The following is a 17736-nucleotide window of genomic DNA, read 5'->3' as shown; positions in this document are numbered from 1 at the left end:
TAAATTTACAAATATAAACTAATCGACTGTAAAGTCAGTATTGTAAATAGTAAAAGTGTCTTGCTTTATTTAAGCTGTTTTCCATGTCTCTGTGATGCTCACATCTGGGGTTATAAAGCCTTAAATAGAACATTACCTAAATGGGTGAAGATTGGCCAGATTTGGCATCTGTGCGAAGGGGTTCATTTAAGAGAATAGTGTACCGTGTTTAACTTGTCAGATGGATTTGCTGGTATGTTGGAAATAATGTTTAAATTCTTACAAGCAGATGTTCTGTGAGCATACCTCATAACATGGCTGAAATAGTTTTAAAACCTGGTAATTGTCAGTTTGCTGAAATTCTAAGATCTCTGTGCCCTTAAACGCATACCCGGGCTAATACTGAATTCTGCTGCATGCCTTGTAATTTAGTTTTGCTTATCCAGGTTGTTGATTTTCTGGTGCTAAACCAGTATCTATAAGGAGTGTCTTGATGCATAGGTCTGCCATTTTGGAAGTTACTGTGCTAATTTTCTGAAACATGCTAGCAAGTGGTTTTTCCTCCTAGGTGTTATAGCCAGGCCTCCATCACAGCCACTGATACTGAGTCGATATGAGGGAATTTTTTTTAACGAGTGGAGTCCCAAGATGGAGGGCGGCTCTCCACGTTCCAGGGAAATTCTGTGAAAGATGTACCATGATGCTGTGAAGGAGTTGTGATTTATGTGGATGCATAGGAGTGCAGAGAAGCGCTCTCTGTATCATAAATATCAATCCCAGTAGACATCCCTCTGAGTGACACCAAGTCCACATCTGCTCCCTTTTCCCTGACACTGTGCTATGCAAGGCTATACACCACTAACTTGAGTCTCACGGACCAGCTCCCTGTGAACTAAATTAACATATGAGGGAGTTAATGAAGCCTGCCTTGGCTATGGGGCCACGCCTGTTGTTAGAAGCTTGTTTCCCATGGAGCTCTGGGAGTTTAATCACTGCTATTTTATACAAGGGGGGAAGTAAGACCGTATGGGAGAGTTTCAGAGGAAACCTTATTTCAAGTGACCACTAGAGCCTTGTGCCTATTACCCTGCATTAACTGCTCTGTTGATTACATATTCATTTCCGCTGCCTCCATGTTGTATTTTTAGTAAGAGTAATGGACAGAGGTTAAAGAGAGAAGGACGAAGAGAGTTCTCCGTTTTTCATGTTTAATTCTGCTGTTCTTGTAAAGAATTGTATTTATTGTCATCAGGTGTGTGCATTTGCGTTTTTCCCTATATGCATTCAGTTGAGCGTGTCTTTTGACAGCTCTCCAGGTGTGCTGCCGTTATGGCAGGGCCCCTCGTGATGGCATTCTCCAGCAGGCAGACCGCATTCCTGATGCTCTCCTTCCCGGGCCTAACCACTGCCATATATGGGCCCCAGCGATCGATGCCGCGCGTGTTTTATTGAGTGCGGCGTAGGGCTGGAACACCTGGGCTGCTCCACGAGCTTCAGGTCAGGAGGCAGCGGCAGTATGCTGGAATCAGCAGGAGAAGCAGCTCGCTCTCGTTGGTCAGCAGGGGTTCAATATTTCATCCATTCACTCCAGATCAGGTTTTATTTACCTCATTCAAGTCATTACTTGGATGAAATGGCGGCTGATTGAGAGCTGCTATAAACTCAACGGGGGCCGTCTGGCTCTGCAGGGCCGGAGCTGGAGACGTGCAGCTCTGCTCCAGATCCGGGATCACTGCCCTGTCAGCAAGTTGCTGGGTAGATAAGGTGGAGGGCTCGAGGGAGGTGGGAAGGTGGAGGCCTCTGTGCACAGACAGACCCCCCCCCCTTTCTGCACATCAGTAGTGGATATGGGGAGTCTGGTCCTCTCTTAAGCTGACATCGGCTGTGTGTTTTATTTTTTTTGTTTACTTTTTAGAGCTAGATGTTCAGGTAGTGGCAGAATAATAGCATCTTAATATTTTCCGATGCACTGTGTCAAACCATTCACATTTTCATTACACTGAAAATAGGATGTATGTAGTACATCATTTGTCATTGTGGGGTTTGTATACAAATGGTATATAAATGTTTCTGGAGTTTGCTTCCACCTGGTACTCTTCCTCCTGGTACGTTACACTAGTATGTGACTTTATCTCCTTTGTGTGTTGACAATAATCAGCTGGGAAAATGTAGCTCCTGCTCACTGATAGGCTCAGAGTTTACCGGAAATTTGGAGCTGGTATGGAATTGGGACTCGCCCTGCCTACATCTGATTATAACCAATATGGCAGACCAGGTATGTAATGTTTTTTCAAACCATTAGAAGTTGGCTAGCAATGAGTATCGATGGGGCTTAAGGCCCATAGACTTGAATGGTACATAATTTGTATGAAATAAAGAATATTCTTCCAGTTGGATTCTAGCTCCCCTGGATCGCTGCCTAACTACTAGTAGTCCTAGTTTCTGTTGAGTCAAGATAATAGTACTTCTACTCTGTTAGCTTCATAACTAGGCCATTACATAGCCTAACTTTGCAGGTGTATTTTTGAATGTGGTCTGTTTTGTGTGCTGCTGAATGCAAAAAAGTGTGCTTTTGACCCTTTGTCTCTGTTTTTTAGAAACTGGGAGTTCAGTGACCCAGACGCCTGTCTTTCGTTCTTGTGTCATTCGGTCCTTTACCGTGAAAAGCAAAAGATCCTTACAGCAGGCTCTGGTGTAATGGATGCTTGTGGTGCTAATAACCCAATGTGTCTCGTCAAGGATGAGTACATTCAGTTCAGTTTAATGTACTGCTTTTAGAGACATTGTCACAAATTTTCTCTTTACTGGAAAATTTGGAAAGACTGGAACTGAACCCTCAAAAAATAGAGAGATTAAACAGTGAGATTAAAACAAAACAAAACAAAAACTCTCCAGTCCGAAGAAAAAAAAAACTGATGGGAAGAAATTTAAGGATGAGCCCGCTATAGAGGAGAGTCCATCTTCGACTGGCTGGCCCAGAGTTGTGGGTAAAGTTAATAGAGAGGTTTGGGGAATCTGTCAGAGCAAATAGTCATAGTGGTTGGGCAGATTATAGACTGTATTAAAAGTATTAAAACTAGCTGTCAAATTGACATTCCAAGCAAAGAAATGTATATTAATATTCAGGGTGAGGAGAGTGAGGCCATACATCTAGTCTTCTAGGTTGTGCAGTTTTGAACTCCTTCCTTTTCTCTGTATTCCGGTATTTTTCTTTTTGTTACTGTTTACTGTTTCTCAATCATACATCTCCATCTGTGTCCTTCTTTCAGAATCTTTCGCTTCTTATTGCTTTTTACAATTTGAAATACAGAAGTGTCGTGGCTACAGTTCAATTTCAGTGGAGGCCTAATATTTGCCAATAAGGCTATTGCCGGATAAAACGGTACAATTGGTTGAGACTGTCTAACTGTCAGTCGCACTTACCACTGAATTGCTGTTGCATCCTGGTACGTAGGTCGGCTGGCAGCCTGAGATTGGTGAGCCTTCTGATCTCTCCTGGTTCTGCCCCTGGAACTTGGGTCGGCTGGGAGTCTGATTTTTCAGCCCTTCGGCTAAGACTGACACCGTACAGGAAACTGGTTTTCTACGGTCTATACCATCGCTCGTTTTCTCTTTTTCAAAATTGTTTCATCATTTTGTAGTTATTGTACAGCATGGTTTTATGTAGTTGTGTGTGTGTGTACTGTATATGTGTGTTTTTATTTTCTAAATGTGGTCCAGATTACCTTTTGGCAGGCATCAAATAGGAAAAATGGAATTCTGCGGTTAAGTTGTGAGGAGTTATGAAGTGAGGAGTTATGTTTTTTTATGTATTTCAGACCATAAAAACCTATGTTGCCTCTGGCAGCTCAATGCTTCATAATTTTGGACCTTTTGTTTTCATGAAGACAATGTTAATATTTCAAAATCAGCACACACAGATGTGAGGTGGTTATATTTGGAGTGGAATTTTGAATCTTTGGAATTCTATTTAAAGTTCAGTGTTATAAAAAGAGAAATATTTGCTATTCATATTTACACTAAGTTCTTAATTTAATGTGCGTTTTCCACTGAACCTTTCTGTGACGTTTTTTAATGGTGATGTTTATTTATTTTCACTGAGAATATTATATTGCACATTCCAATTTAATTTGTAGACAGCACGTTCTGCAAAGGCCAGTCCACATTGTAACATCAAGATGGCAACATCGATTGAAGGAGAATAACCCCTTTCACCGTGCACACATCTGTGCGCTGTGTTTACGCGTGTGAGTGCGTTTGTGTACACGTGTGCATATGTAAGTTATTGCTGACTGGAATATCCCCGTAGGGAGGGGTGGTCTGTTTTTTTCCACTTTGCCATAATGTATTGTTGGCATTCAGCAGCCCTTAATTGTAAGCATGTGTGTTCCTCCAGAGCAGTACCCCCTTTCTGGCCTGTTGCTCAGCCAGGGGTACGTTAGATACAATCGCAGAGGTGCGTTTGTAGCGCTCTCACAGCGAGAGACTTGTACAGTGTGCGACCCCGTCACAGGCTTTTCTCTGAGTAAAAATCCTGTGGTCTTCCCCCAACAACATATGTGGATGTGGAGCACCAGAAATTATTTTACTTTTAGTTCCTTCAGTATCCCAGTTTACTTTTTTTGTAGTGGAAAACTGCGAGCATGTTAACTTGTCGTACACAATAACAAATATGTAGATGTCTTAATTTTGAAAAACCTGTCTTTACAAAATTGAACCTGTATTGTTTTAAAAATTCCTCCATAAAAACAAACCTTAGTGTAAATGTTTTGAATATTATTTTTTTTTTAATTTGAATGTGCATGTCCAAAATCATGTATTTTTATTTACTGCAATCCTTTTTTGAGTACAATAAATCATCCATAGTTTTCTACGTCTGTTTCTTTAACCTGCTGCAGAAATTTTACTTCTTGACTGAAAGGTTTCACTTCAAAAACACATCCAAAGCACATCCACCTTTGGAGCTACTTTGATTAAGCAAGCTCATGAGTGTCTCCTGTCTCTGTGAACAGTAGACGTGTGCCTAGCCGTAGAAACTCAAGTTATGTAATTTTGATAGTGTTGAAGCTTATTAAAACTTCTTCTGTTTCAAAAATTCAGTTGAATTTTAAAATTGGTTGCATGTCTCTTTTGGAAAATACTTCTGCAAATAGATTCTGTCGCAGTAAACTGTGTAATACAGATGATTCAAAATGTTGCTGCCCGACTTGTCTTTAACCTTCCCAAGTTCTCCCACGTCACTCCTCTGCTGAGGTCTCTCCACTGGCTACTGGTCGCTGCCAGGATCAGGTTCAAAGCCGTGACCCTCGCCTACATTACAGTCAACAGGATGGCCCCTGCCTACTTACAGGACATGATTCAATCCCATACTCCAGCTGGACCACTCCGCTCTGCGGCAGCAGGGCAACTTGCACCCCCTTCCATCCGGGTGAAGGCTTCTGGCTCGTCCCTACCACAAAGCTTCTCCACCCTAGCTCCCCAGTGGTGGAATGAACTCCGTGTTCCTCTACGAACCACTCCCTCATTGCCCATCTTCCGCCATGGTCTGAAGACTCATTTCTTCATGAGACTATACCTGGCCTAACTAACTATCACCATTCTGCGGGGCACTCCCAATCTGGGATCATTTTAATCACTTAAATTCCCCTCTTTCATGCTAGGACTTAATGTGTTCATGGCTATGAATAACTGTACAAGATGAGTGTTGTACCTTATCGGACCTGGGTATTGTAGTCGCTCCAATGACTTTTGGTATGCACTTATTGTCTGTCGCTTCGGATAAACGTATCTGCCGAATAAATGCAATGTAATGCAAAATAAATGTAATGGTGAACCCGCAAAATAGAAGTTTTGCAGAATGACAGCTTACACGTTTTTAATTGCTGTACTTTAATTTATGATATTCTCCATATGAGGATGTTTAATGTTTTGACACATGCATACTTTAGAGGCCTGCTGGGTGGCGGTTCAACATGTTAAGAAACTGGGATCCACAAAGTGGGGCGCACTGGGACAAGTGGAGCTGGAAAGCAAACAATGACAGCATCTCTGCTTTGTGTATCTTTGCTAGCATCTCTGCTAATGTCGGCAGTCCTCTTGTAAGAATCTCACTGGTTCTGTATTGCCTTCAGTGTGTAAAGAGTGCTGTGTGAGTGAGCGAGAGGTCTAACTCCCTCTGTCCCTCTTTCCACTGCAGAGTCTATGAGCCGGTGCGTGAGGGACACTCCCTGCCCCGCTGTTGAGTGACACCATGAGCTGGAGCTTCCTCACTCGTCTGCTGGAGGAGATCCACAACCACTCCACCTTCGTGGGGAAACTGTGGCTGACCGTGCTGATCGTCTTCCGCATCGTTCTCACCGCCGTCGGAGGGGAGTCCATCTACTACGACGAACAGAGCAAGTTCGTCTGCAACTCAGGCCAGCCGGGCTGTGAGAACGTCTGCTACGATGCCTTCGCCCCCCTCTCGCACGTGCGCTTCTGGGTCTTCCAGATCATTCTGGTGGCCACGCCCTCGCTCATGTACCTCGGCTACGCCGTCAACAAGATCGCCCGGCTGGAGGAGGGAAAGTCCGGCGGGGCCGGGGCCCTGGCCCACCGGAAGCCGCGGAAGATGTTCTTTGGTGGGCGACGGCAGCACCGGGGGATCGAGGAGGCCGAGGACGACCAGGAGGAGGACCCGATGATCTACGAGGTGCCCGAGATGGAGAGCCGCAGCGAGGCTACGCCTCAGGGGAAGCCCAAGGCCAGGCACGACGGGCGGCAGCGAATCAGGGAGGACGGGCTGATGCGCATCTACGTGCTGCAGCTGCTGACTCGCACGCTGCTGGAGGTGGGCTTCCTGGCGGGCCAGTACGCCTTGTACGGGTTCGCCGTTCCGCCAGTCTTTGTGTGCTCAGGAAAGCCCTGCCCACACAGTGTCGACTGCTTTGTGTCGCGGCCCACCGAGAAGACCATCTTCCTGCGCATCATGTACGGGGTGACGGTCCTCTGCCTGGCGCTCAACATATGGGAGATGCTGCACCTGGGCGTGGGCACCATCTGCGACATCCTGCGCACCCGCCGCGGTCCGCCAGAGGAAGACGTGTACCACCTGGGCTCCATGGGTCCCGGGGTCGCTAGCAGGGCTCCTGTGGTACCGGTTGGCGAATCCGGGGAGGTGGGAGGGTACGGCAGTTACCCCTTCTCCTGGAACACCCCCTCCGCCCCGCCCGGCTACAACATCGTGGTGAAGCCCGACCAGATCCAGTTCACGGACCTGAGCAACGCCAAGATAGCCTGCAAGCAGAACAAAGCCAACATAGCCCAGGAGGAGCAGCAGCAGTTTGGCAGCAACGAGGACAACTTCCCCCTGGAGGAGGTGCGCGGGAGCCTGCAGAAAGAGATCCGGCAGGCCCAGGACAGGCTGGAGGCCGCCATCCAGGCCTACAGCCACCAGCACCAGAACAACAACCACAGCAACATCAGCCAGCCTCAGCGGGACCGCAAGCACCGCTCTGGCTCCAAGCACGGCGCCAATAAGGCAGGCGGAGGCAGCAGCAGCAACAGCAGCAGCAAGTCCGTGGAGGGCAAGCCTTCCGTGTGGATCTAAGCGTGCTGCCTCCTCTCCCACAGGGTCCGCTGCCCACACCTCATACCGGCTTCATGCCGTCGGATTCCCTTTCCTCATTGTACCTGACTGCAGGTCTGTGACCTGACTCCAGCAGACGCTTACTTGCACATAACGTCACTGGCGACCAGGGCTGGCTCTATGAACCACAGATGTATCTGTCTCTGTCGTCCTCCACTAGTTCAGTTTCCATATAACACAGTCTGATCGTTTACGCTTTCTCAAGGTACTTCTAAAAAAGACCAACCACATACTTGAATCTAGGGCTGGCGAGTACTAGTTAACTGTTTAAAAATTCTAAGAATGTATTTTAAAGAGCACTCGCAAATGCAATTTGTTTAATATTTTTGATAATTCAGTGATGACCATTCTGGTTTATAAAAAGAATATGCGTTTTGAATTTAGGGGTCTTTTGTTCTTAAAAGGAATACCTTTTTGAGAGAGGCATTGAAAGAGAATTCATTCGTTCATTAACTACATTGTCACTGCCCTTCATCGCTGAAAAGTTTTCTTTCCACATATGACAAAGAAGCGAATGACCAAGAGCAGCTGACAACATGCAGTACACTGAACTCGCAGCTCACATTAGAGACAAAACAGCAGAGTTCACTAACACACAGGAACACATAATATACAACAGAACAACGTCTGACAAACAAAACCCTCTAGACATAACACAGCACACAATACACCATAATATGTTACAAACTCAGTATGACAGTATTAATCATCCACAATGAAACACTCCTTAGACAGTATGGCAGATATGGCGTACATAATAAACAGAATTTAGGCATGCATGGACCCATGGAAGCCAGCGGAACTGTGACAGTCCCAGACTACATCACATAGGCCGGTTGCGTGCCAGTCATCTTTAACTGACACAAGTGCCAAACCTCTTCTCACGTCAGTTTTCTGGACGAGGCCTCCATTTTTTTTTTTGAGGAAAACATCAGGCTCTGATTTATGGACTTTTAAAATAATTTTGTATTGTACATTTGATATTGTGACTGATAATAAGTGGCCGAAAAAGAGAAGGAAAAGACAACCTGTTGCATGCTGGGATATGCAGTGTTACTGTCTGTTTAGGTGCTGTCCGTGCTGTTGCTTTGGAAGAGAAGGAGACTTTGATGCTGTATTTCTGCAAAGTGCCTTAATGGTCCCACTAGCTGGAGGTGGATGTGGAGCTTGGAGCCTTCATTTGTAGCAGCATGCCTCCAAAGTGTCCAGGCCCACAACCCCGACCTCTTTATACCTGTACAAAAAGCCACTGTTCCTGTGGTAAAGGTTATCAGCAGGAATGTTGTCTCGGGATTGATGCCATGCACTATATCAAGGTAAATTCTGCCTATAGTTTCATTTATTTGGGAAGTTCTGGTCAGAGTCCAACAACCTGTCCAGTCTTCCCGAAAAGCAAAAACCTGTAATTGTATTACATAGGTCATTTACCAGGGGGTTGTCACAAGCCCAAGGCTCTGAAGTTGTCATAAACAGCCTACTGACTGACGGCAAAAACACAGAAACCCTTCTCCCTCATATAACACGGTATTGCCATTCATTTATGAATAAACAAGACTAATATGTTTTCCTCAGGGATAATTTGTTGTGGGAGTTAAATTTCAAAACTTTAAATTGAACTCCTTTCCTCCTCATGCCCAGAGAAAGCCATAGCTTTCCAGTTCCCTTACTTCTGTTATCACACAGGGTTCTGTCTCTGGCTTTGGGAGGTCCTCTGGTGGCCAGTGATGTAAAGGCAGGTACTAAATGAGTAAATGCTTTATATTAGCGGAGGCATTCCATATTACTGCCGAGGATATGCCAGTGTGCATGATCACAAAAAAATAAATAAATCCTGATATATATTTTTTTTCCAAACGGCATGGATATTTCTACCACTCTGAAGTTACCACTGGACAATCTTGGGGAAATATCTCTGACGGAGGCCTCTGTGAGAGGTTCCGGGATGCAGATTATTACCCATTCCATTACCATTCTGAAGCTGGATATTCATGAAGGGGAACTACTTTGGGTAGCCATTGAACAAGCTATTGAATCCGACTGCTTTAGTCAAAGCCCCGGTCACTGACATCAGTAGCAAATATAAGTCACTGAAGTCACACGTGGCACAGATGTTATTGTAGCACTTACAGTATAGTTCTCCCTCAGTACCTCAACAACTTGATAAACTGCGTCAACTGTGCAATAACCAGTATCTGAATGCAAATACCTATGCTATACAGTACTGAACAGCTAATATCCAGTGCTAGCTCTCTGTATAGATTGTATCTTCTGGTTTTGACAGCATCTCTGCATAATCCTGCTTCCTGTCTGGTTTTTCTTCCAGAAAACCTCCTTGTGATATCTGAAGTTTGTACCTTGGTATATGCTAAACATGTTTGATTATATGTGCACTATATGAGTGCTCTTTTTGTTAATATTGTACAAAATGTGTTAAAATGAGGGTATTTACAAGAGCCTTTGGCCACCGAAAGACCAGACACTGTTTTAAGCATTATAATTGCTATGCCAAGGGGACATGTTTTTCAGCATGGTTGATTAGGCTAGTTGTTTTTGAGTGAGGAATATTGCAGCCATACTATTATTCTACAGTCTGAAAGGTCATAAGAAAATACATTTATGACTAGTTCTTTATATTTTCATAATGTGTGTATAATGTTATTTTGTTTTCTATGTTGTAAGTCATAGATTTTAAGATTTTGGAATGAGATGAAAATTAAGTGGCACTTGTTGAGAGCTATCACATTCAAACTTTTTCTTTGAAATGTTGGACAAATCTAAAATCGGACAAGTAAGAAAGGGAACTAAAACATATCACACATGTCAGTTTTCGTGGAGGTGTTCTCCAAACTTTTTTAAAATTCAAATTGTAAATTGGTATTGTTTTATAGAGGTTCACTGAATTAATGTTAGTTTTCAATAAAAATACATTTCCCAGAATGCTTTGGGTTTGGTTGCCAGGCAGGCTCAGAAAGGGGCTACAAGAAACATAAAGGAACAATAAGGAGCAGGATATCTTTAAGAAGGTGTGGACAAGGATGTTGTTTTCCAGTAGCATTGGGATCAGCCCAATGAACAAATTAAAAGAGCAAATCAAAGGCAGCAGATTCTGCAGCTGTTTGGATCCTGGGCTGCAGAAGCATACTAGAGTGTACACTGTGTTACTGTGATTTACCTCAATGTCCAACCCCACAACGATAGTTTTTATAAGAAAGCAAACTGAACTTTTTTATTTGAATTTAAGCCAGAAACTGGACTGCTATGAATGGCCAGTGGGCTCCGAAGTGGCGTTGTGAGTTACTGGGCACCATGTTTCACCAACTATTACTGGGAGACTGCTGTGGCTGGACAAAATTGACTTCAGGTGTAGAGAGGGTTTAAATCTTGTTTCCTAGGTTACCTCTGCAACAATGCACCAGGCACCTGCAGACTACCAATTGTTGTTTGTAAGAGATATGCTTGATTGACACTTGTACTGTGTGGCGTGTAATAAGGCTTATAATAACTGGCTTGCAGGCAAGTGTGTTGGCAGAGGTTTACATGCTTGAATGGCTGAGCTCCTTGTGTCGATACAGTTTCCACAGTAGTGTCTTGAGGCAGAACTGAGAAGTGAAAAGGGAGGGTGGGGGCAGGGGTTATGAGAGGAAAGTATACACATTGTTGTGCTTCTGTTTTTGGGTTTCAGTAGTGGCAGTGATGAGCCTGTTGCTGTGAATGGTGAGGTGCGCCTGCTTTGTATCTGTAGCTGGGGTTCATCAGGGCTCAGTTTTAGGCTGTGTGTGTTTCTGTGTGCATAGAGGGAAAATGGCCATCTTAGGGTCACTTCAGTATCGAGAGCACATCCCAGTGTAACCTAATTTCCTGGATAATAAAATACTTAATTTGTCCATTTTGTTCTTTAAATCTTATTTTCACGTATCAAAATAATAGCTTGGTAAATTGCAGTAGTTGGCCCATGTGCGTGAATTTCAGTGAATACAAATCCACTTTTGAGTTCCACTGAGTTATTGTAACTTCTGTTGTTGAGTCTTTATGGACATGCAAGGCTTTATCACATTCTTTTTCTGTTAAATGTCAGCCTCAAGTACTGTAAACTCAGTGGCAAAAGTAATTGTTTGTAGTCATATCGGCTAAACAGAAGTTCCCTCTGTGGTATCTAAGACCCACATATCCTTTTAGCAGAGTAACAAGATCTGTTTATGTTTTGCCAAAGCATTGTTTTAGGTGGAAAGAAAATATCAGTTTGAGAGCACTGTTCAGGTCCACCCTGGGCCACAGATCCTAACCAGCCTGCCTATGTCATGTTTTGTGAAAAGAGTTTATGTTTCTTTGACATTTTGTTGAAAATTGAAATTTGAAATTTGCAAGCTGGAAATCTCAGCACTGTACAAATAGTTCCATTTTGGGAAACCATTTTGTATGAAAAAAAGTATTCCAAATGCATGTTCAGAACTATTTTGCTAAGAAAAAAATAAATACATTACTCAAATATAAATAATTGTATTTCAATATGTTTCTCTCGTAACACTTAAGGCGATAAGAATGAAGTGGATTCTTGCGCCAATTACATATACATTTTACAAAGGATGTTTGGAGGGAAAAATTATCCTGTCCCTTTCTTTCAGTTGAAAAGATATTTTAAAACAGGAGGTGTTTTTCTGCTGGAGACAGACTTGTCTTTTCAATCTTTTCAGTTGCTTCTATATAGCCCACGTTGTGTACAAAGGTGTGTCCATAGTATGCATATTTTTTTATACATTCGTATAAATATAAAAAAACACTCTGAATAGGGATTTTGTTCATTTCATAGAAATTGTCAGTCAGTAATTGTCATACTTTTAAAAAGTATTTAAATTAATAGTTTATAATTTATACAATTTATTACAGGTGTTTTTAAGGAAAGTATAAATGTTTCATTTTGGGCAAATACATTTGTCTGAAATGAAACTACTTCTAGCGATAAGATACCGCCTAAACTCCAGATGAAGAATATTTACCCTCAGTATTCAGTTGGTGTCTAGGCTGAACCAGGACCAGCATCATATATAATAACATAATCCAAATTATGAATACCAAATTGTCAGTGCTGTGACCATCACAGTGCTTTTACCATCACAGAATCAACTATTCGTAAATTAATTTTAGGATCATAAATTAATAGGTTACCACATTAAAAACAGGTGAAAATCCTAGACAGTAACATGATAAAAATTGTAAACAAGTTAATTCATAAATTCTTTTCAGATTTCAGAATAAGTGCATAAGTTACAGCATTAAGAGCAAGTGTAAAAAAAATAGACAACAACACAATGCAAATTACAAACACCAGAGTCACCATGCCTAAACCATCACAGAATCACAAGATCACTTCAAGTCACACAGACCATTTTTTAGCCCTCTAAACTGACACAAGCTACACATCATGGCTACTTTACACATCATGTCATCAGGACTACTTTAAAAGCTATATGGATGTTAAACTGGCTAATATGGATTGGTATAATATTCCACATTCCTACTACACTAACTGAAAAAGCAGACTGTCCAAATGTTACTTTTTCGACCGAAAATTTGTATGGCAATCACCTCTAGAGCTTGATCTAGTTAATCTAAAACTAGGGTTGCGATTTAAATATAAATTGTTCGAGAGGTGGTGGAGCTAAGCCATGAACAATCTTTTATAATAAGCAGACATTTGACATGAAGATTAAATTATCAAGCGTCAGGAGATTATGCCTCTCATAGATACTGCAGTGAGGATAAGATACTGGTTTTTTGTCCAGTACCTTCAGGGATTATTTATAAAATGTATGAGTTGGTTTCAAAGTATTAGCACTTGCCTGTGACCAGATGGAGGTACAATATGCTAAATGGGAAAATATCAGTGCATGCTTGTACAACCTTTGCTGCGTTTATGCTCATTTGATGTGTCATGAATCTAAATCGGGCCAGATCATATTTAATTCATCAACATAAGTTTTTTCAAACATTTTTTGAAATTTAAGTGACTATCCATGATAACACCTAAGTTTTCTTCCATGCTTTACACATGACTATTATTTACATTACATTACATTACAGGCATTTGGCAGACGCTCTTATCCAGAGCGACGTACAACAAAGTGTATAACCATAACCAGGAACAAGTATGACGAAACCCCTAGAGAGAAGTACCGGTCCAAGTACAGGGAACAACCACATAGTTCAACTTGGACCCTGATGGTTAAACTGATTAACACTAACAACGAGAACGGCAACAACGCAATCTATGGAGAAATAAAAATAAATAAAAGTACAAGTAGTCGTTAAGACAGGCGCATCAACTAACTAACCTATGAAACAGCTGCCTAGTTACAACCCTAAGTTTAGTCATTTACAGGGGGGAAGGGAGGGATGGAGAGAGGTGCAGCCTGAAGGGCTGAAGAGGGAACATTTGGTCACTACCATGAATGAAGCTGCTGTGGTCAGTGAGTATTAGCATTTAACATTGCAAACAGTACATTCTGGGAAAAAGCAGTTTTAGGAATATGTCTTATTTTATAAACTCCTGGACTATTATATTCAGCTGAAATCACATTTTTATTTTATTTCCCTTAGGTCCCCATAATGATTACAGGGAGTGACAGCACTGCTTATCTCATTGACAAATGGTTGGTTCTCTGGGTTTCTGTGGCATAGCAGAAAGGAAAATTCTACCTGCCAGGGGTGCCACTCTCTCACTTCAGTGCCGTGGTCCTTTCTCTTGTTTTATACTGAGCCTGGCAGTCTGTCACATTAACTGAACACATCATCCTCAACTGAAAATTCTCATCCGGTGATCTTGGAAACACACCTGCTAGTAGAATCTGTGTTCTAATAGTGTGAGTTGTCTGCAGAGCTGACACTTTATCTGTTACTGGAGCTGTAGCTGCCTGGGGCCAGCTAGGTGAGTACTATCCAGATGCAACCATGTCGGATGAAGCTGAAAAAAACCCTGCAGCCTGAGACAGAAATAACATCACAGACAGTCAGGCAAGGTTAGTGGATCTAGGCCTTTTAGTCTTCTGTTATTTAGGATACAAATGCTGTCAAAAATGATGCAGACTTCATAGATGTTGGGCCCCTTACTGTTTTTCATAACTCCTTCCTGTGGCTTCTTTTATCTCACCATTATGCCCATTGACTATGCATATTCTTAAAGTGAAAGCCCTTAATCAGACTCCAGAATGGGGATGATTTCAGTGTATTACCATTTCTGTATTGTTCAGTGTAGTAAATGACAAATTAAACATATTATATCAACCTAAACAAGATGTGCCATTTATAGTCCAGGCACTATCAAATGCAGCCCCATCTGGACTGGAGCTGAAGTGTATTCCTCCAGATTACATCCAAAAAGAAACCACCATTGAGAACTGAGGTTATTATTAACTAAGTTCTGCTTTTGATACTCTTGATCATGATATACTTCTAAACAGACTGCATAGGTGTTGGTCCTTCTGGCACTTAAATTGGCTTAGGACCTATCTGACTGGCAGGGACTACGTTGTGTTGTTTAGCCTATACATGCTGCCACTGGGTGATATTACAAGGAACACAGGATTGATTTTCATAGCTGTGCAGATGAGGCACAATTGTACATATCTGTATCACGCACTGACGTCAGCCCCATTGACAAACTGATGAAGTGCTTTGATCATATCAACTTGTGGATGTCACAGAATGTCCTACAATTGTGCAAAGACAAGACAGATTTTATTTATTGGAGCAAAGGTGCTGAGAGAGACACTGTGCATTAACTTTGAATCCCTGAATCCCGTGCACGACGAAGCAGGGAAGAGACAGCCACATGCTACAGATGCCTGGGTGAGGGACATTGAGTGTTGACCTGCAAATACAAATAGTTTCAGTGCAGAGCCTGCAACAAAAGGGTCATCTGGAGCGGGTGCACAGGAATGTACCAGCAAGAGACAGTCAACCAGGGCGGCAGCTCCAGCCCACAGCATCCAGCCACCCACCACACCACATCAGTCCAAGAGACTCACTACATCACAACCAACCTTCGAGGATAGAAAATTGCCAGGGGCAAGATTCAAACCACAGCGCTGACAGGAGACTGCTCAGACACTGGAGACATTGGGCCTGCACCCAGTAGCAGAACAAAATGATCACATTTATCAATGGTTTGAAACACTAGATGTTTCAGGAGTTTCTTCTTGGAGGAAAGTACCAAATGACTCAGGCATGGATCGAAGCAACCCATGTGAAAGCCAGTCAGCAAAGGGCATACCCCAGGATGCATCTACCCCAGAGAACTGTTCATTGTGGACCCAAGTACACCCTGCAGATGAGGGTGCAACCTGTAGGTTAATTTTCCTTTTACCAAAGATAGTATTCTTATGCGGTTCTGACACATTTGTGGGTCGCAATCCCACAGACATTAATTCAGGTACTTTCAACAAAGAGGCCAGCCCAGAACCCACTCCATGTCATCTCACAGGCTGTCCAATAATGCCAGTTCTGCCAGGCTCAAAAACAAAAAGATAGATGTGCAAGAACATGTATATTTTCCTTTATTGTTTTTCGGTATTTCAAAGAAAACAGATTAGGTTAACCCCAATTTAGCTCAGGTTTAACCCATGTATAACCTGGCTACATCCTAGTCAACTAGAAAACATTTAACTTTTCAACCAAATGTAGCTGATGGTGTTTCACTGACATTTCATCACAAAAATGTTCACTGGGATGGCATTCTCCACCACTGGCTTGTCTGTGGGACAGTCTGTAGTTGGATATATGCTGTTCCATAGTTGGTCCCTGGTGCATATATGGCTTTACCATACCATTTTAGCATGGCTTTACAATTCTGTTAGAATTGTAAATGTCTCATCTTGCCAGGTTGCCAACTGGTCACATTCTGAGAGAGCTGCTGGCACTGGGAAGTTTGCAGTTCTTGTCTTTAGAGCCTCCTGGAGGGTACACCCTATAAACCATTTTTCCATCGCATGCAATATCCACACACAGAAATATGAAGTTGCTTTTATCCAAAGCAACATACAAAAGTGCATATCAAGGTCATTGGAACAACTACAAAACACGAGTTCGATAAGGAATTGTACTCATTCTGTACAGTTATTCATGGTCAAGAATACCGTCCAGTTCACACAGAGAACATTATTCTGACCTAACCTATGCTAAGTCAAACTAGGGGGCAGGAGAAGCTACAACATTAGGACGATAACACAAAGTACAATAAGTGCTGGAATTGAGGTACATAACATGAGTGGCATGAAAGAAGAGAATTTAAGTGGGGCGACATAGCTCAGGAGGTAAGAGCGGAGGATCTTACCTCCTGAGCGCAGTCGGAGGGTTGCCGGTTCGATCCCCCGTGTCCCTGAGCAAGACACCTAACCCCTAATTGCTCCCAACAAGCTGAATGGACCTTGCATGGCAGCCTTTCACCGTTGGTGTGTGAGTGTGTGTGTGAATGGGTGAATGAGAGGCATCAATTGTAAAGTGCTCTGGATAAAAGCACTGTAGAAATGCAGTCCATATACCATAAGTGAAATGATCCGCAAACTGGTCTCAGGTTGCATGTATCAAAAGAAGTAGTTCCAACTCCAAATTAAACATACAATAATTTTTTTTTTTTAATCAAGAAGAGTAGCCTTCACACATACAACCTCTGGAAGCATAATGTCACTAAACGAGTTGCTTTGGACTTCACATGTATTTTCTTGCTTTAAAACCACAAACTCGCAAGTGCTCGGATAAAGTCATTGTAAAGCCTTTAGGTCATCAGAAACCGCTGTAAGCAAATAAAATGTACTTTTTATCACTAAAATTGAAAACATACACTTAAATTTAAATGACATCAAAATTTCCAGAAAGTGAATTATCCTTCTTAGGAAAACAAGCATATTTTATGATAATGAGACCCATCCCACAGCAGAAAAGGTAAAATTTATGTTTCTTTTCTTAGTTCTTGAAAGCACTAGATAACTTGTCATTTATTGAGGCTATTCTTGTTTTATTTTTAATAGGCCTACTCGTTTACTGAGTTTGTCTGACTGACTAATGACGACACATCGGCTTGTGTTTGGGTTGGTTTGAAGCTCTGGTTTGAAGACAATTCAAAGGAGGTGATTTGTCCA

The 17736-nt window shown here is 42.4% G+C and overlaps 1 protein-coding gene across 9 annotated transcripts in view; it reads left to right on the top strand.

The window, feature by feature from the left end:
• LOC135247895 (gap junction gamma-1 protein-like) overlaps positions 1–12101 on the top strand; it is a 64111-nt gene extending 52010 nt beyond the window's left edge. For 8 of the 9 annotated variants that reach the window (XM_064321864.1, XM_064321858.1, XM_064321860.1 and 5 more), the window contains one exon: positions 6176–12101. In XM_064321864.1, coding sequence (XP_064177934.1) covers positions 6230–7567 — 1338 coding nt within the window. In that variant the 5' untranslated portion in view covers positions 6176–6229 and the 3' untranslated portion in view covers positions 7568–12101. Of the gene's footprint in view, positions 1–5987; positions 6078–6175 lie in introns of those variants that run through there. The other variant, XM_064321867.1, reaches the window with a different exon arrangement.
• The last annotated feature ends 5635 nt before the right edge of the window (positions 12102–17736 follow it).

This window comes from Anguilla rostrata, chromosome 2, assembly GCF_018555375.3.
Source record: "Anguilla rostrata isolate EN2019 chromosome 2, ASM1855537v3, whole genome shotgun sequence".
Classification (NCBI taxonomy): Eukaryota; Metazoa; Chordata; class Actinopteri; order Anguilliformes; family Anguillidae; genus Anguilla; species Anguilla rostrata.
The sequence above is the reverse complement of the archived record's forward strand: the minus strand, read 5'-3'. Positions and strand labels throughout refer to the sequence as shown.